The 26,235-nt window shown below is 26.1% G+C and overlaps 1 protein-coding gene across 6 annotated transcripts; it reads left to right on the top strand.

Moving 5' to 3' along the window:
- Positions 1-902: 902 nt before the first annotated feature.
- On the top strand, positions 903-25,964 carry LOC129607232 (ras-related protein Rab-32). Of its 6 annotated transcripts, none has more exons than XM_055518059.1 (5): positions 18,148-20,474; positions 20,541-20,641; positions 24,261-24,656; positions 24,735-24,878; positions 25,266-25,945. In XM_055518059.1, the coding sequence occupies exons 1-5, from the start codon at positions 18,581-18,583 to the stop codon at positions 25,380-25,382; spliced, it is 2,652 nt and encodes an 883-aa protein (XP_055374034.1). In that variant the 5' UTR covers positions 18,148-18,580; the 3' UTR covers positions 25,383-25,945. The 6 variants fall into 6 exon arrangements, with proteins under 6 accessions (XP_055374037.1, XP_055374036.1, XP_055374032.1 ...); XM_055518060.1 differs by having other exon boundaries at positions 18,356-20,474; positions 20,541-20,596; positions 25,266-25,927; XM_055518062.1 differs by lacking the exons at positions 18,148-20,474; positions 20,541-20,641 and adding an exon at positions 903-1,025 and having other exon boundaries at positions 25,266-25,928.
- Positions 25,965-26,235: the final 271 nt, after the last annotated feature.

The following is a 26,235-nucleotide window of genomic DNA, read 5'->3' as shown; positions in this document are numbered from 1 at the left end:
TATTAAAATAATAATGTGAATAACACAAATCAAATGATAAAATGATAACGTTTTTATGTGTATGTAAATATGAAATTTTTAAAACCAGAGAATAAAAAAATTTTAAAATATGTTTACACTCACTTTTCTTCTCCTAGTCTCCTTATATACAAAAAAAAAATAAAACAAAATTCAAATGTCATACAATTTGTTCTACAAATTCTACATTACAGAATATTATCTACACAGTTGAATAGTTTTGATGGAATCAAGTACATTTGTTGTACATACGTATGTCTATAGTTTCTAAAAATATATTGTATGTATTATAAATATATGTACATATTTTATTTAATGTCAATATTTTCCTTTACAAAGCTTAATTCACAATAGCTTTAATCGAGCATGTAAATTTTATAACGTGCTACATCATAGTACATGCATGAAATGAACTAAGAAATTTTTATAAACTTTTATACATACATATATGTATATATATTTTTCTGTAATATAATCGACTGGAATGTTGAAGCAATTATATGCCTAGTTCAGTACGATATTTTACTTTTAACAGTTTAAAGTTTAAACACGCTCTGCTCTGTACTTTTATTATTTATTTATTAATTATTGGGAAACTGTGACTTTTAATTAATTGTTTAAATTTAAAAAACAAAATTATTATTATAAACATTTATAATAGTGAAAAATTTTTTAATTTCGACTAGTTGTCACCGAAATTAAATTTTAATTTTATTTGAATTCACCAAAATGATTAATTTTTAAAAATTTAATGAAATTATAAGAATATGGTACACATGTACCTATGTACCTTTCGAAAATAATAAAAATTTTCGAATGAATATTCCCAATATTATCAATCAAGAAAAATAAAATTAAAAAAATTATTTTGATTATTTTGAAAGTAAATAAATGTATGTTTAAAAAATTTACAAAAACCAGGAATTAAGAACCATTTTTAATTCGGGAAGTTTTCAATTTTATTTATAATTGTCAATCGTGGAAATGAAAATTTATACTTGACAGAGGTATGTATGCAAAATATTTAGTGTACAAAATAATAATTTTAATGAATAAAAATTAAGTTATTAACATATCTACATACATGCATATATTTTATATATTACAATGCTGGAACTTTTTATTGCAGCTAAAATATTAAAATTTTTTGAAATTAAAATATAAAAAATATACGTACATATGTATGTATATATTTTTTTTATATTTTGAAATAAACAAACTCAAGGGTCATTGATCACAAATTTGAAATTGTCTTGTCAATTAATTAAATTAAATTCAGCTGGTTTCAAAAATCGCTGAAATACGGTATTAATACGCAATTCAGAAACTAAACTCATAAGAATAATGTATTAGTACTGTATTATAGCTTAATTATAAAGTTAGGGTTCATTTTAGGGATTTTCATGCAAGCTCCTAACTTGGCATCTTAATTCCTCTGATCTAAATTTATAAAAATGTTAAATTTTATATTCGTTAAAGAACGCAGTTATTTAAAAAAAAAAGAGATAAAATTTGCTAAAAGCATCACATTATTTTTTGATAAAACTTTCATTTGTATACATCCATACATATATATATACATAGATATATACATATGCGATATCTAGCTGAATTGTGACATATTAAATTATGTACATACAAACATGTCTACGTATATAAAATATACATATATTCTACAAAAGAATTAATCAAAATGCAAATATTTTGCTGTGAATTTTATTTTGAATCATGCCTTCTTGAATTTTATTTTTGACTTAATTATCAGTTTATAATTAAATTCGAGTTTGAAAGGATATTTGTATGAGTATGAAAAATTTTTTTCTTGAATTATGAAAATTTTAAATTCCGAATTTTTGCATTGGAATTTAATTATAAAGTGCTTAAAAATACATAATTAATTTTAAATATTTGCTTAAAACTAAATTATAATTTAATTAAATAGAACCAAAAATACAAAATTTAAATAATAAAAATTAAAAAATAACAAAGTCATTTATAATGTTTTAAGATTTAAAACGACCATTTTAAAGTTTGCAAATCAATTTTAAGAAAATTAATTGGAGTGACTCAAATATAAGGAACAAAATTTAATTATTTATAAGCTGATATTGTGTTGTGAAACCACTTAATTATAATAATTATTTATATCTACTTACAAAACACATGCATGCATACATACCTAAGTAATATCTCTGAACATTTCCTTTGTAAGAAAATGACGTCTAATATGTCATGTAAACTGGATTTGAATAGCACCTAATTCTTTAAAAAACTAAAATTTTATTTTTAAAATTTTTCGCATATTAAAAATAAAATTAATTGTAATAAATTGAAGTTTCACAATAAATTTCATTGATTGATTTCATACACAGTTTGGAGAATTTCTAAAATTTATAGTTTAATAAAATAATTTGTAATACAAAAATTTTGAATATCGATGTGAATTTGTTCTTAATTTTTTTTTAATTAAATATTAAAATTCAATTTCTGTTTTGTTGTAGATGTTTTTTTTTCTCAATGCAGCGCTTGTATTACTCTATTATTTCGATATATTCGCTATTATCTCAATAAATGAAAAATTCTTAGAAGATAAAAATACTTAATTGAATAATTTGAATATTTTTTAATAATTAAAAATAAATGAAACAAAATACAAAATATCATTATAATTAACGTATTGTTATTGCGGTTGAAAATTATGCCGCGCATAATATATATGTATATGCATGTGTATATATATATACATACTTCAAATATTTACTCATTATGAAGCTATGTAAAAATATTTTTAATTTCGAAATATCGTTTTAAAAACGTAATCTGCTAAATAGTTTAAATTGTAATATTTTTTATGTAGATTTATTATTCGTTTTATATTCATAGGTGTATGTAGGTAGATAGACGCAAGCTTAGAAGTTCAGATGAAAAACTTCCGATCTATATTGATTTCTAATTGCAAAGAAATTGCAATTGTGTTAACAATCGCTAAAACGACAATAAAAAATCGCATTTTAGTATATATGTATAAGTGTTTAGGAAAAATGTTAAAATTAAAAGCTTTCCGAAATGAGTTTCCCTGTATAGTTCTACGGTACCTATGAAGATTATTAATGAATTACTAGAATTAAATACAAAAAAATAAACTATATCACAAAATTTTTTAGGTTTCAGTGTTGAGTTTTAACACAGGCCTTAAAAGTAAAAAATTAGTTTCATCTTGATGTTAATCAACCATATCTTTTTTATTAGAACATATCCATACTGTAGGGTTTTTTTTCTTAAAATTTCTTAGAAAAATGTTTGTTTGTGAGATTACATTTTACTTTGTTTATATTATCTACATATATCTAGAGTAGAATTGAGACACCGAAACTTTTCCATTTTCAAAATTTTCTATCTTTCAGAGAATAAAAATCCTTGTGGAATTTTTAACTACGTTATTGCTGTATAAGATAAATAAATTAAAGTCTAAGTGTATGACACAGACTATGTCAATAATATGTTTATTATGCTCATAGATTATGCTGCCTCTATGTTTACATATTATTTAATGTATAAGAAAAGCTAATATTAAGTTGCATATTGACCTAGTTCATTATTAACTACAAAGTTACATAAAGAATTAGTTTTTTTCTAAATTATACACGCGTGATATTTTTTATTTATTAAGTGAAATAAATTTTAAATATTCATGAAATTAACATGCATAATTATTGTAATTCTTACACAGTAATAAAGGAATATTACATATGTAAAGTTAATGCATTATACAATTAAAATGCAAATAAAGTATATGTAAACGTGCACTATATCATAAATTTCTTTGAAAAATTTTGCTATATTTAGTGGTCAGGTTGAAAATCTCATTGCATATATTAAATTGTGTGGTTTTGTGTACCTTTTATCAATATCGGATCGGAATGGATTTGAAGCATGCACAATTTTTAAATCTACCATAAATTATGCTCACTTACAAGTTCATTTTATTGTAAAAAAACATTAAATTGAATTTTATTTGATAATATTTATAATAGGGCATTGAGTGACAATTTGCAGATTCAAATGCCATCAAAGACCATGGTATTGCTCTTAAATATTATATTTAAAACAGTTGCGATATATACACACACATCTGAATGCATTTATTATATTCAATTGCATGCAATTGCAACAAAAATGGTACTTAAGGGAAAATCCCAATTATTTTTTTCTTCAATATCTTTTAAGAGAAATTATTTATTTCTTTTCTTTTGTTTATCACAATTAGTTAGCTAACTGTATTTGCTGATAATAAAAAATATTGAGTGTTAGTCAACGTCCTTTCTCTTACCTATGCATGTACCTACAATCTTTTAGTTATCGTTATTGCTCTAGCCTTAACATTGAAGTAAAATTTTTAATAATTTTAGTTTGTTATCAGCTTTCAAACAAAGTGGACCTTTTTATTTTAAAAATTTATTCATAATTGGACGTCTTTACACTAAATGTATCAAGTTTCAAAAATATAAAAATTCGAGCAGAAATTTTTTTTTATTATTTCTATGAACTTTAAGAAAAGTACAATTAAAAAAATTAAAATGTAAAAAAAAATCTCATTCATTAACAATTCTCGCATGTTATTTTCAGCTCATAAATAAATTTATTAAATTAATCTTAAAGACAAAGTGCAACTGAACTTTTAACTCAATTAAAAGCTTAACAACTCATAAAATATTGAATAAAAACGAAGCAAAAACCGAATAGATAAACGTTATCTGAGTGCAAAACAAACCAAAAAAAAAAAAAACACCAAAATTTTATATATGGTTGTGTGTAGCATAGCAGCAGACAAAAATAATTTTGTGATTGTGTTGTGAACTTTGAATTCTCAATTAAAATTTAAAAACAAAATTTTTAAAACAGGCATACAATCATAAATAAAATCTCGAATAAAAATAATAAAACTGCAATTGCACAAAATTAAAAAAATTCACAATTTAAAAATTAAAATTTTTAATATTTTAATTATTCATAAATATTTCACATATTTACATTTTAATATTTTAATTAAATAGAGTTACTGCATTTTATGGCAATTTCTATAGGTCGTGTTGTAGCTGTATCCTATCGTGAAACTGATCTATTATTCAACAGTACATCTACTGATATTGATGATAGTAACAACAGAAACACAACAAATTGTATATCTAAACTTAATTCATCATCATTATTAATTAAAACACCAGGAAAAGTACATTATTCAACGAAAGTAAAATGTAATGTAAATAATCACAATAGTAAAAAAAGCAATAATAAAAAAAGCAATACTAGTACTCACAGTAATAATAATAGAAGTAGTAGTAGAAAAAAGAAAAGATATCAACAAATTAAACTGAATTATTGTTGTTGTTTAAATTGTAATCTAAAATTATCAGGTGATTATCATAAGTTAGCTGATCATCTTAAAGGTAATAAGAGAAAAATTAAATATACAAATTCAAAAATTCATAATAATCCGGCACAATTACATAAGAAAACAATTACAACACGAAAAGGAATTGATAAATATATTAATAAAATAAATAATAATAATTTTAATACAATTATTAATAAAAAACCTAAAATTAAATTTGGAAATAATTCAAAAGAACGTTGTAATTCATTTAATAGTAATAAAGAAATAGAACAAGCGTTCGAAGCACTTACAATGAATGAAATTGTTAAAAATGGAATAAATGGGGTAAGTTTTTGTAAGATTCATTACTGATTTTAAAAAGAAAATTACAGCTGTTGAGCTGAAATGTGTGTCACAGTCGTATATTATTGCAATTTTGAAGTCACGGATTTATATGCGATATAAAATAATTACTAATTTGTTTGTGTGATAAAAATATAGTTAATGTTGTACGTACGTGCTTCTATAATCAAAAAATCATAATTTCTAATTTCAATGCTATCAGCATAATTACTTAAAAAGATACAATGACTTAGATTCACAAAACAACATTATTTTTTACTAAATAACATGTGAAAGTAGCACAAGTTCTCTGCGACAATTTAAGTTTAATTCAAATTCATAATTGTTTTGTTTTTAATATTTTTGGAATATTTTAATTTGTGTGCTTAATGACTGTATAAAAATCAATTACATTATATTTTTTGTTTTAAATGTAAGCACAACTTACATATATACATGTGTATATATAAAATGTGCAGATATAACGTCCTGATAATTAAAAGTTCATCAAAAAAAAAATATACATAAATTAAAAATTAATTTAAAACTCTACATAGAATTGATAATAAAATTTGACCTAGACTTATTGCGCCAATAGAATGTCTGAAAAATATCTCTGCGGATACGTAAACAAATATATAGTATATGTACATGTTTATGAATATGTACATATGTATGTACATGTAAGATGCTTTGAAATGATGCTCTTGTGAATTGCACAGAACGACTTTTCTTTTTCAACCAGATTTTTTGTTATCTATTTTATTTTTAGTAATTTTTATTTTTACAAAAATACACTAGCTCCAATAGTGAATATCGGTTGTCAGAACTGTCAAATTATGTTCAATGGTTTTTTTGATCCACATGCTGTAGATGTCTCTAGATATGTACAACTGGTGTAACAGTGCAACGCAACCGCGTATAAGGATCTATTTTAATTATGTTTTAATGTGGAAAGAGTTTATCGGCAACAAGACATAGCAATCATGTTGAACAGTTGCGTTGCTATAAGAGTTTTGAGCTCATGCTCGGAGACCTAAAGGGTACAGTTAGGCTGTTTTGATAGGCTTAATGAATTAGGCAAGAAGAACTAGTTACATTGTACTGGGTGCTGAAGCACGTTGTTATAGAGGGTAATGAGCGTGCTAGTGAAGAGGGGGGCCAAAAAATCCCTTATGGAACCGGAATTTATTTCTCCAATTGGTCCGAAAGGAATCCTGAAGGAACTCAGCAAGGAGACAGAAGGGACGAGGTCGCTGTTATGGAGATTCTGTCCTGGGCTAAGGGAGGCCAAAAAATTTCAGGGCAATAATGATCAGAAACGGTATAGGAAAATAATACGTATGGGTAGGAACCAGATGAAATGCTCACGAGCTTCCTAACAGGATATTGACTTCTCAGGAGTCAAATAAGAACGTTTCCTTGAAAGACAAGGGAATGGAGAAGACTTTGATGCACCTTTTGGTGGGTGTTCAGCATCATCCACAGCAGATGGAAGTCTCTTGGTGTCGATCGCCACAAAACACTCGAACTCGGCAGAGGCATAGGTTTCGATGTAGTGCTTTAGGCGTGATTGTTGTAAGAGGGAGCACGATGAATCGACCCTTGGGTTGCGGTGAAATGTTATCTGACATTTAATCTAATCTAAGGAAAGGATCTATTTAATCTAATCTAAGGAAAGGCCCTCTGAGTAAGAAGGTCCACAATATAGATCCACAATATAACGTAAGAACAGCACTGAATATACCTTACTTAATTCGAACGGTTCCAACTTACACTATTTTATTATGAATATTAGAAAGAGAAAATGATATCAGACCAGTAGCACTGGTACTAGAATCTTGTGTTAAATAATAAAATCCATATCAATACGTGGACTAGATTTGTTCTTACTTTAAAGTCGTACTTTCTTTTCACTGTTGTGTTCCTTATTAATATTTTGCTTAAGTAACAATAACACCAACGAAGTTTTATATTTTCTTATTTACTTAATTGCTTTTAAGTAAAAATTGTTAATTCGAAATATTGAAACACTCCAAATAAAAACTGTATCCATATTTGTATAATTTACTTGTACTCGTAAGTAAATATTTTTTGAAATAATTTGACGGGGATGAATTACGTATTTTACTTTTGGCCTTATCAAGAATTTAATGTAAATTGAATTTCGAAAGTTTGATTTACGAGTAGTATGCTGTTTATATTAATGCTATGTTTACTTGGGTACACAAAAGTCTATATAAATATATGAACATAATGTACATATGTAAAAAAATACTGTATCTATTTTAAGTGAGTCATTAGCCTTTAAAATATTGAATCAAAAATAAATTTAATTATTTTTGTTATTTACTCTTCAATTATTTTTAATTATTTAATTGACTTATCTTGTATAATTTGCTTTTTTTCAACTTGGTCTGTTTTTATTATTTTAAATATAAATTATTCAATCGAATTTTCTAGTTATAGATATATTTTATAGAAAGTGAAAGTGACGTCGGCCTAGTTTACATATAGAACTTTTTATGAGTACGTACACATGTATAACCGAACACAACATTAAAAAATGGGCGGAAGCACACAATTTTTAATATTTTCACGAATTACATATTAAGAATATTTTAAAAACTATGCAGTGCGGGGAATTTCAACTAGGCTTTAAGTCATTTAGGACTTTTAAGTCACTAAATTTGCGTTGATATAAGATTACAAAAAACTAGCCACAAATTTAAATCAAATGCTCATGCAAAACAAAAAATAATTTTTTATCTACCCTATGACGTATGTAATCGCGTTGTGCTTACTTTTTCTCTAAATAAATAGATTTAATGTTAATTAAAATTCAATATACGTTTCTGTATTAATTTCGTAATTTTTGGTAACAGTGCAAAAATAAGCGTAAGCGTAATAAAGCAAAAAAAAAATTATTTTTGAAATACTCGGAAATATTGTTTTATTTTTATTTGCTTTATAGTATACCTCATTCATTCATTAGTTTCCGTGTGCATATGTAAACGTTAACATTTTTTGCATAATGAAAATAAAGTAAAGCTGTGCACTTAATTTAATTTGATTCAAATAATATAGATAATCTTTTAGAAATTAGTGTGGAAATAATATTTTCGCAAATGTCAAACATGACACTCACGCAAATGTAAACTAATTTGTAGCTTACAAAATTTCCAACAGCTTCAGTTTGCATTAGCATTGAATTGCTCCCACTTTTATTTTAATATTTTAATAATTTATTTAGACAAATTTTTAAATATTTAACAGAAACTCTATTGTGAATAGATTTCCGAGAGTTCTTTACTTACTCTATGTATTGTTTTGGATATCATTGTGAATTCAAAACTTATTTTTGAATAATTTCTCTTTTTTATATACACACTTTATTTAAGTGCTTTATATAAAAGGTTAAACGTGAAATTATTTCACTCTTGCGTCTATAATCAAAATTCACTTTTCATAGAATTTTCAACCATATATGTATGTATAGTCAATTGTACTTACCGTATGTATGTATTTATTTGCGATCCATGCCTCAAAAAAGCTTTTTTTGTTATTATTATCACGTTTTTTAGTTTATTAATAGTTTCCAAGCTTCCAAAACACTTGTTGTAAATATGATTAAAATTTTAAAATAAAACTTTTAATTTTGAAATTAACGAACTTGCGTACATTTTAAATAATCAATGCACCATTGAATGAATGCACCCCTTAGATTGGCATTAAAGTGTTTACCCTAAGTGTTTAACGTTTTAATTAAATATACATGTTTCATTACAAATTGTAACAAGTGCAAGCACCTTGTCATTGTTCTAAAATTTTTTTCTATCTTTTCATATTTTATTTTATATTTTATTAGTTTTATTGAAATTATGTGAAGGCGAATAATGTGTAGCACGATCATGTTTTTCTTATAAGAATAAATCCAGATGTAATTAATATTAGCAATATGATCTTCAATGATCTTCACATCTAAAACCTATAATATTAAAAAACAAAAAATATTAAAAATAATAAATGAATCAGAATTGATTCAAAACTTATGTTTATTTATGTTTAAAAACAACTGTGCGTTTTTATTACACTTCCAAATTGAGTATGCGTGTGCCACTAACGTACTTAACGCTCCATTTGATATTTGTTTATTACCATTGACACACTTAAACTTCTGAAATAAAAATTCTCTATAATAAATAATAAAACAAAATCCATAACCATACCTAATACTCATTATTTGCACACAATTTAACTACAATATTGTAATTTGACCTAGTCTAATACAATTTGTAAATTCGGATCATTTCATTAAATTTATTTATAAGTAATTAGTTTTCTCGGTTTACAAATTTAATAAAACTATATATGAGCTTTTTTATGAAAAAAACCCTTAGTAAATAATAAATATATCCAAGGAATGTGGGTTGTCAGTAAACCTTATAAAGATGTGAATTTATTCTATTTAAAATATGAGTATCACCGGATACTGACTCGGATGTTTAAATGGTTCCAGTATACTGACTATGAGCGGCTTTGTAATTTCATAAAGTGAAAGTGAGAGGAGTTTTTCATTTACACTGATAATTTTTAAACATCTATTGCGATTGGGTAGCGTTTGGTAAGTTGGTTTTGGAAATATCTGCCAGACTGCTGGAACACAGTAGCGCATTATAATTTCGGTGGCGTCTGAACGGCTGATTTGCACCGTAAAAGTCATTTTTTGTGAGGTACGATCACAAGAGATTGCATATTGCTTGTTCTTCTATGTGTTTTTCGTAAATATTAGGGAGTTTGAGTGGCAGTGCGATAAGAGATGTTTCGTTGGAAAACACCAATTCTTGGTGAATTTTGAAGAATCTCTTGAGGATGTCCGTGGTAGACTTTTTGAATTTATTATGTGCGGTTGCAGGGTTTTGCGACTCTTCTTAAATAAAACATAATCGGGAAAATTACGCTTTTAATGTACAGTGTGTAGTTGTTATTATATATGTGAGTAAATATTTTACTAAATTATAAGCTGACTAAGTACATTTTGTATCAAACTGTTAATAAATTTAATGATGACTTACAATTGAACTAAAAAAACAAATAATGATTATCATAAAAAAATAATTATGTGTATATTGACGCCATTTTTAAAATAAAAAAATTCTAATCTAAATTATAGAATATAGTATTTTAAATAGCAATTAGAGACGTTTTGTCAATCATTTAAGAAACGAATGGAAAATATTTTGACATATTCTAAAAAATAGCAATAATTATAACAATCAAATTTTAATGATAAGGGATGGAGCATACATATGTACGTTACTTCATTTAAGTATGATGTAACAGGAAAAACTAAAATTATTTTATTGATATTTCAAATTATCAGTAGATCATTTCTTCTTCATTAATTTTTATGTTGAAATAATTGATTTAAATAATAATTTTAATTTCTGGAACATACATGCATATATGTATATACGTAAATATGTTGATAAAAATAAAAAATTAAATTTTTATGTATTTTTAAAAATGCTTTTTGATTGAATGAAATAGAATCAATAGATTATAAAAAATTGTTTAACCTGATTGCTGGTAGCTTTAATCAGTATTAATTGAATTAAATAAAATAATTACGAAACTAGGAAACTTAAATCTTGTTGTCTACCCTGTAAAATAAAACTTTATTTTCTCGATTAAAAATTACTAAACTAACTCTTGAAAAAGAGTATGATGCGTTTCTTTTGCTTAGATAAAACTTTCGATTGAATTAAATGTCAAATCAGCTGCCATGTCGCGTTATCTTCTTGACAATTATGATTAGCATATACTCTCTCAATTCATCTTCTGCACTTTCACAACCCTACCATATTACAACCAATGCTTTAATTGGAACTTACTTCTTCGCGAATTTTGCGTTTGAAAGAGCTTGCGTTAAAGTTATTGGAGATCGATATGGCTATTGTATGTCGGCTTAGATGTCGCTTTCAAGACATAACGTAATGCAACACGTTATTTTATTTGCATAAAATATTCACAAAATTCGCAACATATGTATATACATATGTAGCTTCTTTAGCTATAAATAGAAAATAAATTCTTAAGCTTCATGTTAGTTAATATTCAATTATAACTGAAGCCTTTTATTGTTTGATTATAAATTATTGTTATTTGATATTCACGGGATTTCGTTCAAGGATAATAGATGTTAAATAATTCTTCTCATTTTCTATTTTCCTTTAATATGTCGGCCATAACATACTATGTAATTCATGATGTGAACGTACATATGTCGCTACATATACATATATGCAAAAATTAAAGAAGAATAAAAATTAGAAAAAAATTCAATATTTTTGACATTGATAATATTCTTATTAGATATCAAAATACTTAGTTTCTAATTTGTACGGTTGGGCTTAGTTCATATACCACAGAAATTTAATATAATAAAGCTTACACACATATTCATGTATGTACGTATAGGCATAAAATTTTTATTCTGGGTAAATTTTTCAACTTGCTTTACTAGTATTTTCTAATATGCAAGATTTAATTTAATGTAAGTAGGTATGAAGGCGCCTATATTTATAACATTTTATATTTAGGCATACAGAAGTTATTCATGCGTAAATTAGACAAAAAGCAATCATGGTTTTCATCTATGTTTAATGTGTTTTGACGACAAAGAAAATAACATTTAAGAGCAAATAAACACATACATTGATAATCAAATGTGAATGACAATATTTGAATTGAAGTGTCAATCAACATACATATTTCACAAGAGTGTCAATTTTCTATACCTAAACGAATCAGAATTCTATAAAAAAATTGTATTGTTAGAACAATAAAATTAAATTTGAATAATGTACGTACTAATTTTAGAAGTTTTTGATTTATAATGAAATTAAATTCTTGTGTCAAGTACGAAATTTTGTTTCGGGAAATTTATTTAAAGAAATTTGTTTTTAATTTTTTATTCATCCTTAAAAAGTGGTCACTTTCAAGGTCAATCCTTATATGCAATACGTATTTTTAAGAATAACAATACACACGTGATAAGTCTTCGGATGTGTAGGCTCTCGGAAGCCCATTTCAATATTTAGTTTTGCATTAGCACAGGTCGACATTTGCTCGTATCCTGGACATTTCCACTTTCTGATATCCAAATTTCCACAATTGATATACCACTACCTAATAAAAATTATGCATTTACGTCAGTCAGAGATTTTTCCAACTTGACGTGCGATTAAAAGAGAAGAATGTAGAGTGAATTAAGTTAGATGCATTTATTGTATTTGCTATTTTCAAAGTCATCCTATAATGTATAAAACCTCTCTCAAACTTAAGGTACAAGTTAATGTTTACCTGTAAGATAAATACATAAATTCTATTTTTATAAGAAATTTTTATATATGCTTTATAATACTTTCATATTGTTAAATGAAGTACTCTGTAATAGTTTGTCCAAAAATTTTTCTTATTGCACATGCTTTAAATAAATTTCTGATTAAGTTCTTCTTCTCATCTTATTTTTTATTATAATTTAAGATAAGTTTCTTTATATTTACTTTATTTTAATATGTACGTAAGAAATTATCTTTTTTTATCTATTCGAGTTTTTACCAAAAATTTAATAAATTTACATATGTACATATGTATATGGTACACACTTACTTGTATATAAAATGTAAAATGGTAAAAGTTCTTTAAATACATTTAGGCTGATGAATTTTTATCTTTTTAAATATAAAGTACACAATATAGATATGTGCAATGAATACAGTAGACTCACGGCAATATGGACCTGAAATTATATGCTTATATAATACAAGTATGTTATTTTTTATGTCCATATAAGTTATGTTGTATTGACTAGTCTGTTATATGAACTCAAACTTTTTTGAGCGAGCGAAACTTATATATGAAATTATAAGCAAATCGGTTGAATAGTTTCTTTAAAATGGTCAAAAATGTAAAACAGGCCCGCTAAAAAGTGCACTTCCCGAGGCCTGATATATCCCAAAACTTGATCAATCCGTGCCATGGTGGAAATGAACTTACATATAAAATTTCATCAAAATTGCATACACAATACGGTCGGTAAATATTCTACTATTGATTTTGATTGTAGTGGTTCAGATTGCAATCGTTGTTCTAAATACTTATTTACAAATGTTTACAAATTTAAAAGATTATTCTTTTTCGTTGTGTATAAAGGTTTGAGGATCTTGGGTTCCATGACAAAAATATAGAGTTGGTTACGTTTTTATGTAAAATAAGGTGTTTTTTACGTTTTAAACCAGACATGGTGTTTTTATCATTCGATGTGGAAAATTCCGGAGTTTGTATATTTTTAACGGAGGATACTAGAGTACTTTTAAGTATTCTATGTTGTGTATAAAAGGTTTGAGCACATTAGGTTCTACGACAAAAATATAGAGTTGTTTACGTTTTTATGTAAAATAAGGGGTTTCTTACGTTTTTTAATATATATGAAGTTTTTTTCCTTTGATATGGAAAATTCCGGAGTTTATATATTTTTAACGGAGGATACTAGAGTACTTTTAAGTATTCTGTGTTGTGTATAAAAGGTTTGAGCACATTAGGTTCTATGACAAAAATATAGAGTTGTTTACGTTTTTATGTAAAATAAGGAGTTTTTTACGTTTTTTAATATATATGAAGTTTTTTTCCTTTGATATGGAAAATTCCGGAGTTTATATATTTTTAACGGAGGATACTAGAGTACCTTTAAGTATTCTATGTTGTGTATAAAAGGTTTGAGCACATTAGGTTCTATGACAAAAATATAGAGTTGTTTACGTTTTTATGTAAAATAAGGAGTTTTTTACGTTTTTTAATATATATGAAGTTTTTTTCCTTTGATATGGAAAATTCCGGAGTTTATATATTTTTAACGGAGGATACTAGAGTACTTTTAAGTATTCTATGTTGTGTATAAAAGGTTTGAGCGCATTAGGTTCTATGACAAAGATATAGAGTTGTTTACGTTTTTATGTAAAATAAGGAGTTTTTACGTTTTTTAATATATATGAAGTTTTTTTCGTTTGATATGGAAAATTCCGGAGTTTATATATTTTTAACGGAGGATACTAGAGTACTTTTAAGTATTCTATGTTGTGTATAAAAGGTTTGAGCACATTAGGTTCTATGACAAAAATATAGAGTTGTTTACGTTTTTATGTAAAATAAGGAGTTTTTTACGTTTTTTAATATATATGAAGTTTTTTTCCTTTGATATGGAAAATTCCGGAGTTTATATATTTTTAACGGAGGATACTAGAGTACTTTTAAGTATTCTATGTTGTGTATAAAAGGTTTGAGGATATTAGGTTCTATGACAAAAATATAAAGTTGTTTACGTTTTTATGTAAAATAAGGTGTTTTTTACGTTTTAAACCAGACATGGTGTTTTTATCATTCGATGTGGAAAATTCCGGAGTTTATATATTTTTAACGGAGGATACTAGAGTACTTTTAAGTATTCTATGTTGTGTATAAAAGGTTTGAGCACATTAGGTTCTATGACAAAAATATAGAGTTGTTTACGTTTTTATGTAAAATAAGAGGTTTTTTACGTTTTTTATAAGGATGTCTGTTATTTCTTTCCAATTTTTTGAACATTAGTAAGCTTATAGTTAACATACTTAGAAAAATGTAAATTTGGCTCTTAGTAGAATTTTGCTTTGTGCTACCCGAATTTCCTGAAATGCTCGCCAGTTAGTTTCGGTCTCAACCAGAACTCAAATATCAAATTTCAAGAAATTCCATCAATTCGTTCCGTAGATATGGTGAAAAATGTAAAATTGGCCCGCAGATCAGATTTCGAGCCCTGATCTTTCCAAAAAATGTATATATTCATTGTTTTAATACGAAGAATTCAAATATTAAATTTCAATGAAATCGGCTGATTATTTCTCTTTATATACGCAAAAATGTATATTTGACCCGTAGTAAACATTTAGTTGCCGATGCCTGATTTCTTCCAAAAGTTACGAGGTTTCGCGGACGGTCGAGCTTAGCTTATATATGAAATTTCAAGTAAATCGGTTGAATATTTTCTTCAAAATGTTCAAAAATGTAAAACAGGCGCGCTAAAAAGTTCACTTCCCGAGGCCTGATATATCCCAAAAGTTGATCAAACCGTGCCATGGTTGAAATAAACTTGCATATAAAATTTCATTAAAATTGGTCCAGCAGAACTTGAGATACACGCGTGCACACACAGACCGACAGGTTGCTAAAAATAGTTTACTTGCACTTCCCTACTATGGAGAAGTGCATTCCCACCGAAAACTCGATATGCAAAATTTGTTGCCATCACATAACCTACCTATTGTATACACAATACAGTCGGTAAAAATTTAGAACGACTAATGTTTTGTTTTTGGTGTTCTGTAAATCGTCAGAGTTGTCAAAGCCGAATCGACTCTGTTTTGTTTGTCATTTCGTCTTGGAAAAATGTCAAACTGCAGTTCAAAACACACCCCCCAAATCGTCAATATTTTTCACAAATATCAATCAATAATGGGTTCGATATTCGCTCGATGAAAATACTAAATGTAGGAATCTACTGTTTACAATATAGGATTAGGTATATAAACAACACCTACTGCAACTATCAATCTCAATTTTTATAATATTTTAAAAATATAAAATGACTTTATTAAATTTTTATTTTATAAATTCTGAAGTAAAAGAAATTACAAGGACGCCTTGACATAAAACCTACTTACTTAAAGTAAACAATTTAAATTTACCTTTCTTCCTATAGTAAAATACCTAATTTTATTATTTGTTTTGAAAGGGGCTATTTTAAATAATTTAATTGAAATGCTAGGTTTAAAAATATACTAGGCTGTCCGCAGGAAGAAGCCTTGACTCCTCTGTTTTTGTGCTCGCTGAAGAATGTTCTACTGTACAAGCTGTCTAATAGCGGGTTTAATGTGTAAGGTTAGGCTAATGATTTAGTCGTTATTGTGAGGAGCCACCATGATGGGGTCGTAGTTGAACGAAAACAAGGGAACTGGACACAAATTGGTCATGGATCAGCGGCTAAACTGGGGGTATCATATTAGGTAAGCGGTCGATAGAGCTAACAGACAGCCATTCATTGGAATTTTTTTCATAGTCACCAAGAGTCATAAAATTTATTTACTCTAATAAAATAATTTCGTCATTCTTATCTTTGTATATAGCAGCAATTTTAAAAAATTTGTGTTTATTTTTTGAATTTGTTTTCGCTTGGATTAAATTTCATTATTCGCGTCGACGACATTATAATTTTTCAAATACATACCTTTAAAATTATATAACTTTAAATTTTAGTTTCTAGTTTAAGATCAAAAAGTGCATCACTAATAAGTTCAAAATAAAAACCGAAATTATCTGGTAAAAAAGATAATGGAAAAATTAAAAATAGTTTTATTTATTCAAAGCTGAAATTTAATACGAATATTCACGCAATTTTAATTTTTTGTTGTTTTCTTTGTATATTAAGTGCTAAATATGAGCATTAGTTGACATTATTATTGAAACACACATTTTAGAATGGTTTAAACTCTCGTTTTCTCTTAAAAAATCGAGAAAAAAATTCTCTTAAAAAAATCTTGCCTGATGACAACGAAAAATTTATACAAAATATCGCACGTAAGTGACAAGGTTTGCATTAAATTTAAATACGGGCCTATTTGTGATTCACTTGTTTTGAACAATTGTCGGAATATTGAGAAAATTCTAGTCTAATTTAAAATAAAAGAAGCAAGATAATGGAAGTTAAGTTGACATTTGTTTGACTACTTGAATTTTTTTAGTTAGAAGTTAACAACAAAGGAAAATCCTTTTTCTAACTTTACTGTCAACGGATTTTTCTAATGTTTTAAAACGCTGGTACTAATATCGTAATATATAATATCGAATAATTTGCATAATAAGCAGGAAATTATTATCGTGTCCGCCACTGTTTATTTTGCTCTTTAAATAATATTATTATTTTTCCAAGCACAAACACACTTATACTACCAAGATACCCAATTCTTTACGCTGTCATCAGTTTCATTCATAAACAAGTAATTAAGAACCAGAACAAAATTGCACTAGTTTTTTAGTCTTTATTTGCGAAAAGTATATCCATAATGTTCCTACACTAATTAATACACATATTCTTATACGGTTTTCATATTTCGATATAGTCATGTGCATTTACTAACTGGTTTTGCACGTAATATACGTAAAATACAAGAAACACAAAAAAAACCAAAAATTAAAAACTAAAGCTCTTGTTGTTTTACTTGTATTTCTGTCCTAAGGGAGGGTTTTATCTTACCACATTTGATTGTTTATAAAAGCTAAGACATCAGATATTTTGACTTCATTTCATTGTAGCTTTGTGGTTGGTTTAAAATAGAATTTAAGCAATAGAAAATAAAATAAAAATAAATATTTAGAAAAGAATATTATGAAAAACTTTTCCTTTTTTTAGTACATAAATTTCGAAATACCGAAATAATCGTTATTATATTAAAAATATCGGTCGGATTCTCAGTATTTTTCTGTAAACAGTGTTTTAAATTTTAAATTAAAATTAAAATGTGGGATTAAAAAAAAATATTCTTAGAAGTCCAAAAGAAAAAAAAAATAAGTGAACCGAGGACAGGATTTTATTGTAGCATTTAATTTTCATTGCACTTAATATCAGAACATAAAAGTGGACTATGCAATGGAAATATTGCATCGAATATTTAAAAATAATTTATAATAGATCAAGAATAATCTTTAAAGGAGATATACAAAGTAACCTTCAATATTGTCTTGCTTCTATGAAAAATGAAAAGATCTGGTTCTACAAATACCTTAGAGGAAACCTTAGATATTAGTAGTGACAAAGAGAGAACTGAAAGAACACATTCCGAATCGTCACCAATTTTTCACAAAAATCTTTTAAAAAAATCATTCTCCGAGGATACTGTAACACATATTATTGAAGAAGAAATACCATTAACACCACCAGCTAAAATAAAATCAAGATCTCGATTAAGTTCAGCATTTCGTTCATTACGTGGTACAAAATCATCTCGAAAAAAAGCTCCTGTTGATCCTACAGAAGGTGGTTTAATTACATCAGGTGAAGATATTGAAATTGATCCAAAAAACGACGATAAAGAGAAAACTAAAAAGAAAACAAAATTATCAAAAAAATTTTCACTTACTATTAAAAAGTATCGTGGAGCACCTAAAAAATCCAGTAGCAGTAGTGAAAATAAAGAACAACAAGAGCAACAACAATTATTAAAATCATCTTTAACTACATCAGAAACTTTAAGTTCTTCACAAACTTCAACTACACTGCAACATCATCCATTATCAGATCTAGGGTCGTCTACAAACAGAAAATACGAAAACAATGATAATTTAAATCTCTCACAAGTTAGTTTAATTGATTTGCCAAGTGACAACGAAACAGACAATAATATAGAGAACAATAATGACTATTACGACAATGACGAAGACTACGAAGCAAACGTAAAAGATAATCAAGATAAAAAAAAATTCGAATTTAAAAAGGAAAATAATAAAAATTTGCAACAAAAGCAGAATATTATTAGCCGCGATGGTGTAAACTTCGTCATAACTGATAAGACCGGTAAAAATTCAAATAAAAATAATAATAGTGAAATAAAATACTCATCAAAAGAATTAAAAGAATCTGAAAATCCATTGAAATTTGAGAAAGTTAGAAAAATTCAAATTACAATACAAGGTAAAAAAATTGAACGTGTTGATAAAAATCGCGATAAATTACCAACCACAACGACGTCGATATCAGGAGAAGAAGATTATTTAACGGCGACAGAAGTCGAGCAGACGACTAAAGAAACATCTTCATTGTCGCCGTCATTATCAAGTGAACGTAAATTGATTCTAGCAGAACAGTCACATTCATCTTTACCGGTCGTCACATCAACAACATCTACAAATAAGAGACAATCAAGGCGTAAAGCAAAATCTTTGTCTAAATCTTCTTCACCAAAAGAACAAACAAAATCATCCGAAAAACAAGAAAAACTTGTTATTACACAAAGTTTAAGAGATACCCCGCCATCAGAACGTGCACCACCAAAACCAACACCACCAGAAGGTAATAGTCCTAATCTAAATAAAGGTGCTATTAAGAAAACACCAGTTCAAGAACAAAAAATTAAAAAACCAATTAACGATTCCTCTGCTGATTGGCAGATGCAACAGCGTGATAAATCATCAGAACGTGGTCGCAGATATCCAAGAGGACCTCGTCCAACCGACGACGAACTTTTACAAATCGAAAAAACTCCAAAACAAATATTACAATATCCAAAAACTGGAAATAATATACAAAATCCAAATTTAAGTGGATCAATTGGTGTCATAGAAGCTAAAGAAATTATATTTGACATAGAAAATTATCCACCTTTACCACCAACACCACCTACACCACCAAAACAACAGCATCAATTTAGTGACGGTGGCAATAATAATCATCTGATTGAATTTTCAGTTGGTAAAATTGTACGTTCACAACCAGTCAGCCAATTAAATATTTCAGATAGCCAACAACCAGATTCAATTTTATTACCATCAGTTAGTCCAAGTCCATCTAGAAGTCGTCGTTTTGACAAAAATAAAAGGAATCGTAACGAAACCGATTACTATTCTGACGAGGAGGAACGAGAATTAATTGAAAGTATTAATAGAGAAAGTTATTTATCTGGAATTAGTGAATATTCTTTAGATTCTGAATTAATTGCAGCACAACAACAGCAGCAAAATCAACAAGAACAACAGCAGCAACAGGAATATTTAGTGGTAATGCCTGCTTTTGGAGATTTAACTATGGATAATGAGGTGGCGGTAAGCGCACGTCTTTTATTGTACGAATTGTAAAATTTCTTTTCTTTGCGTTACGATCGTATTTGACATTTTTATAATTGATTAGGTTGATTTCTTTCAATTGTGGAAATTGAAGTTAATTTTTTCATGTTTCGGGTTTTTTAAATTATGATCCCTCAAGTATTTGAATGTGTTTTTTAAATATTCCAACATTTTTTTTCTTTTTGCTTAATTAATAATCTTGTGAATGATATAACAACTCTTTTATTGATACGTACATTCATGCATAGAAAAAATGTTGTCGAGGAAACCTTATAAGTTCCTTTTTCCAATAATTTCCTGTATTTTTATTTTAACTCTTATGTTGTATGGTAGGCGAATTAAAATTAAAATAGTCATAGTCTAGAAATTTAATACAATTATTTTTTATAACATTACAAGACAGTGTCATTTTGTTTACATGCGAACAGAGAAGATTATGTTGAAATTTCAAAATTTTCAGAATTATTGAAGATTGTGTGTGTTATGTATTTCAATATTTTTTAAAAAATATTACAGTACATGAGTACATGAACTTTGCATTAGAAGGAACTCAACGTTGATAAAGCGGTGTATGTGTATGTAACAGAAACGAACACTGCAAAATGTTATTTAATTTAAATTATAAAGTTATAATCTGAACTTAAATTATGTGACAATGGTTTGTTTATGAAATTTTTCCATACTCATTTCATATTTTAACGAATGTCGTTGTTTGCTTAAATATAGAATTTTAAATTTTCATGAAGTAAAACAATCTTTTTTGAAATGCATACATATATAATTTTTACACTGTTAACCTTACAAAATATTCATTACGTTGTATAGCGGTTAGCGGATAGTGTTGTAACTTTTCCTCAATGTAATTTGTGTGCTACAAAATGATCAAATTTTCTGCTCATTATTTTACTACAGTTTCTGTCATAGAAATTGTGTGAAAAAAAGGAAAATTAATAAAAAAGTTTTAAAAAGCAAAAAAGTTCTACTTACCATAACCCATTTATGAAGAATATTAAAAAACATACAATGAACTTTATAAAATCGCGTCGTTCCAAAATTTTGTGCAATTAATGCGGGAATCCCTAAGTCATAACCATCTCGTTTAAATGCGACAACAACTCGATAAACTGGGATAATGTCAACAAATCGCATAAAATTTCAAATTACTAACCAAATTATTTTGATTTGTGTTTAAAAAATTTTATAATTTTTGATTTCCTTTTGGTTGTTTGAGATCTAGCGAAGCTTTTCAGAACATAGACACTGATCAAAAATGTCGTATGAAAAATATAATGATTGTAAAGCAAAAAACAAGTTGTTCTATACGGAAAACAAATTGAATTATAGAATACATATAAATTTTTCACTATCTATACTTATTTAATCAGGAAAATATATCGTAAATTGTATATAAATTTGATTAAAAAAGAAAAACGGAGTTAAGTAAGCTGCACATATCTAGAATTTACTGCGTATATGAACGATAAAACATTGATAATTCAGGCTTAGAATTAATATAAATCAATTGTTTGGAAACTTCGCCAGAAGAATTTATATTTTAAGTATATAAAGTTATTTATTTAAAGGTATCCAAACCATTACCAAATATTAAGCCAAAAAAATGTTTGTCGTACGATTCTGTTTGTTTTTCAATTCATTTATGCGTTCATACTTATATGTATGTATGTTATGTTTGTACTTGGTTAGAAGATAAAGTTATCTAAATCAATATCAAAGAAAATCAAAAAATACCACAATTTAAAAGACGTATTCATGTAAGGTTTCTTTACTTTTAAAAATTTGAAATGTAAAAATATTAAATATGTTATGTTTAATATTACAAATATTACTGTAATTCTAATACTATTGTAGTATAATTATATATAAAGAATAATGACCCCAATCAGAATTAGGTAGACGGCATTAGATTGTAATTTGAGACAAAAATGCTTTGTGAAAAAATTGTTAATAAATAACTTCAATTCTTAAAATGTGGTTAGTAATCTTTCATAAAATATTAATTTATTAATAAACCTAAATTTATTTTGATTTAATAATATTAGAAATAGTGATTTACTTTTGTTTTATATTCAGGACTTGAATTGTTTAACATTTTTAAGAATTAATTTGCAACATAATCGTAAATTTATTCAGAGCATGGCTGCAAAAATCCCAATAAAGGCATGTGGAGAAAAAATAAACTAATTTTTAAATTTGATGGTGATATATGCGGCGAAGTAATGAACCAAATATTAATTTTGATAACAATATGTTTTTATAGCGTCAATTTCTTACTCTACTGTCAAAAATCACATCTTATCTACAATATACGGCTATATGTTAAAAAAAAATTGTAAAATTGATACTCAGTTTCTTTCTCAAGTATTCGAAAATATCTAAAAAAAATTCCCAGCTATTAATTTCATATTTTTGTTTGCCAGCAGTCTTCTATGACTGTGATAATCTCTGATTATTTAATTTGGTCCTGCTTGACTTCAGAATATTGAATGCAATAGAATCGAAAATAATATTTAAATATTCTCTCAATTTTTTTGCTTCGAAATCTTGTTCTTGCATCATAAAAAATTTTGATTTATTTATTTCTCCTATGTATAAATAAGCGATTTAAATTATCTTATCTGAATTGCTGGTGATTTTCACTTTCATTTTTTTGCAATTCGTACAATTTGCAACGAATCTTAATATTTATGTATATATAAGTATGTGTATATATTTTTTTGAATTTATAGCTTCAAACATTGTATTTTATAACATTCACTGTATGCAAATATTTATGTAGATCTTTAATGTCATTCTAAAACACATAACAAAAACTGTATAAATTGTAATTAAAAAAAAAATTTACAATAAGAAAAGGAATTAATTAGAGCAGACCTTAATTTCATGCAATCTTGCAACTTTATACACCCATTAAAAAAATTATTGTTGTCTACTACCATCAGGATTAGAGCTTTTTAATATTTTGGTTAGTTTTAAACTTTTACTAAATGGTGTCGGTTGTGAATTTTTTATGTAATTTTTAATCTCATATTAAATTTTAATAAATAATAGATTTTTTTTGAAAATGCAATGTAAAATGTTAAAAAAATATTTAAGTTACAAGGAATTAGAGAAAATTCAAAATATTGTGAGTTTTTATTTATTGTAAGTAACAATAAAGTAAATATTTTCCTATTAAAATCTTGTGACACAACAAATTCTCTTCAAAAAATATGTAAAATTTATGAATTAACACGTTTATGGACGATTTATAAATTTAAGACTTTTTTGAATTTTGTATACATGGAAATTCGCCCGGGCCAAAATACAAAAAACAAGTACAATATCGTTTGGACAACACAAATCATTTCACTTGCGATTATTCAAGCATAATTTATTATTATATGGCAAAGAAACACAAATGTGTGTAGATCTTAAAAAGATAATGGTTATCTTGCTTCATAAACGTGTTAATAACCAAAAATTTCACTTGTAAAACAACTTACAATAAAATATTTTAATTTTAAATATTGTGACTAATTTCTAATATAATTTTTCCAATTTTTTATTTTTTATTAATACAAAATTTGTTATTTTTTAGCCAATAATGACGTCAAGTGGTGATAAACGAGAACATTTATATAAAATATTAATAATAGGTGAATTAGGTACTGGAAAAACATCATTTATTAAACGATATGTTCATAAATTCTTTAGTCAAAATTATCGAGCAACAATTGGTGTTGATTTTGCACTAAAAGTATTACATTGGGATCAAAATACAATTATTAGATTACAATTATGGGATATTGCTGGACAAGAACGTTTTGGTAATATGACAAGAGTTTATTATAAAGATGCTGTTGGTGCATTTATTGTATTTGATGTAACGCGTAGTGGAACATTTGAATGTGTTAGTAAATGGAAAGAAGATCTTGATTCAAAAGTTCAATTACCTGATGGTAGTCCAATACCTTGTATATTATTGGCAAATAAGGTAATTAATTTCTTTTATATATAAATTTAGTTTAAGTGTTAAGAAAAATTTGTTAAAATATTTTCAATTTATTTTTAGTGCGATCAAGAAAAACAAGGTTTAGTTACAAATCCAGAAAAAATGGATGAATATGTTAAAGAAAATGGTTTTGCTGGTTGGTTCGAAACATCAGCAAAAGAAAATATTAATATAGATGAAGCAGCTAGAGCCCTAGTAAACAAGGTATTTTGTTTGATTTTAAAATTTGCTGTAATTAAAGCCTTCTTTGATTTCATAAAATGTTTAAAACATAATATTATTAAAATTGACGCGAAATTTATTTCATATTTTAAAAACGAACACAGAAAAACATTTGAACTTTGGCATTTTTAGTAGATTTTTATTTAAACACAGTGCAGTTTCAAAATACACACATACTAACTTAATTTAATATTTTGATAATCTTTTATTCTAATATTCCAAATAACGCTAGTCATTTACTAACATAACATTTTCATTATTATTGGAGATAATATTAATTACTCAATTCATAATCTTTATTTTAAAAATTTTTATTTTATTCAACACATTCTTATATTTACTACATATACATTTTTTGTTTTATTTTAGATTCTTCTTAATGATAAATTAATAAGTGCTGCCGATTTAGATGCCGATAAAATTGATTTGCAAGGATCATCGGGATATGGTGGTTCAGGCGGAAAGAAAAGAGATTGCGCATGCTGACATCACTAAAATTCAAAAAAATTTGATAGTTTTTTTTTGTATCATTACCATTTATTATTATGTAAAATTATTAATACTATACTATATTAATATTATATTATAATTATTGTCAATCATGAAATTTTCTCAATAAGTTCCATAAATTTATTAATTAGAAAAATCATTGTTAAAAGTAATCAACTCAATTAATTTTTTAATTAAGAATTATAATATAGCATTTTTCCTGTTATAATTTTTTAATATATATAAATTAAAAATTAAAATATTCATTGTTAATGTATAATTTAAAATTTTTTGTATTAAATTAAATAATACACATAGATTCTCTTAATAATTTTAAAAATTCATTTCCATATTTAGAGAGAAAAAATTGTTTTTTTTTTTTTATATTTTTGTTGCGCCTATTTAATTATAATATTTTAGTTATACAATATTATAAATTTAAGATCTATATAAATACGGCTAAAATACCATAGAAAATACTTTTATCATTTATATAAAATATTTTATGTATTATGTAAAACTTATTTAAAAAAATTTAAAACATCGAATCGATGGTAATATTTATCGTAAAAATTTCAAAAATTGTTACAATAATAATATTGAATTTTTTACGATAAATATCATTATGATTTAGTGATTCGATATTGCGAATAAACTTATATAATTTACTAAAAAAAATATTCAATTGTAAGAGAATTTATAAAATTTGGAAAAAAAATATGTAAAATGATTTTGTTATATTTAAAGTTTTCTGTTCATAATTTAATTTAATTTTGAATAATATAAAAAACTTATAGAAAGACTTAATTACAATAAAAAATATAATTAAAATATTAATTTTGAGAGTGGC

The sequence above is a fragment of the Condylostylus longicornis genome, unplaced genomic scaffold (genome assembly GCF_029603195.1).
Source record: "Condylostylus longicornis isolate FDR11 unplaced genomic scaffold, ASM2960319v2 ptg000027l, whole genome shotgun sequence".
NCBI classification, from domain to species: Eukaryota; Metazoa; Arthropoda; class Insecta; order Diptera; family Dolichopodidae; genus Condylostylus; species Condylostylus longicornis.
The sequence above is the reverse complement of the archived record's forward strand: the minus strand, read 5'-3'. Positions and strand labels throughout refer to the sequence as shown.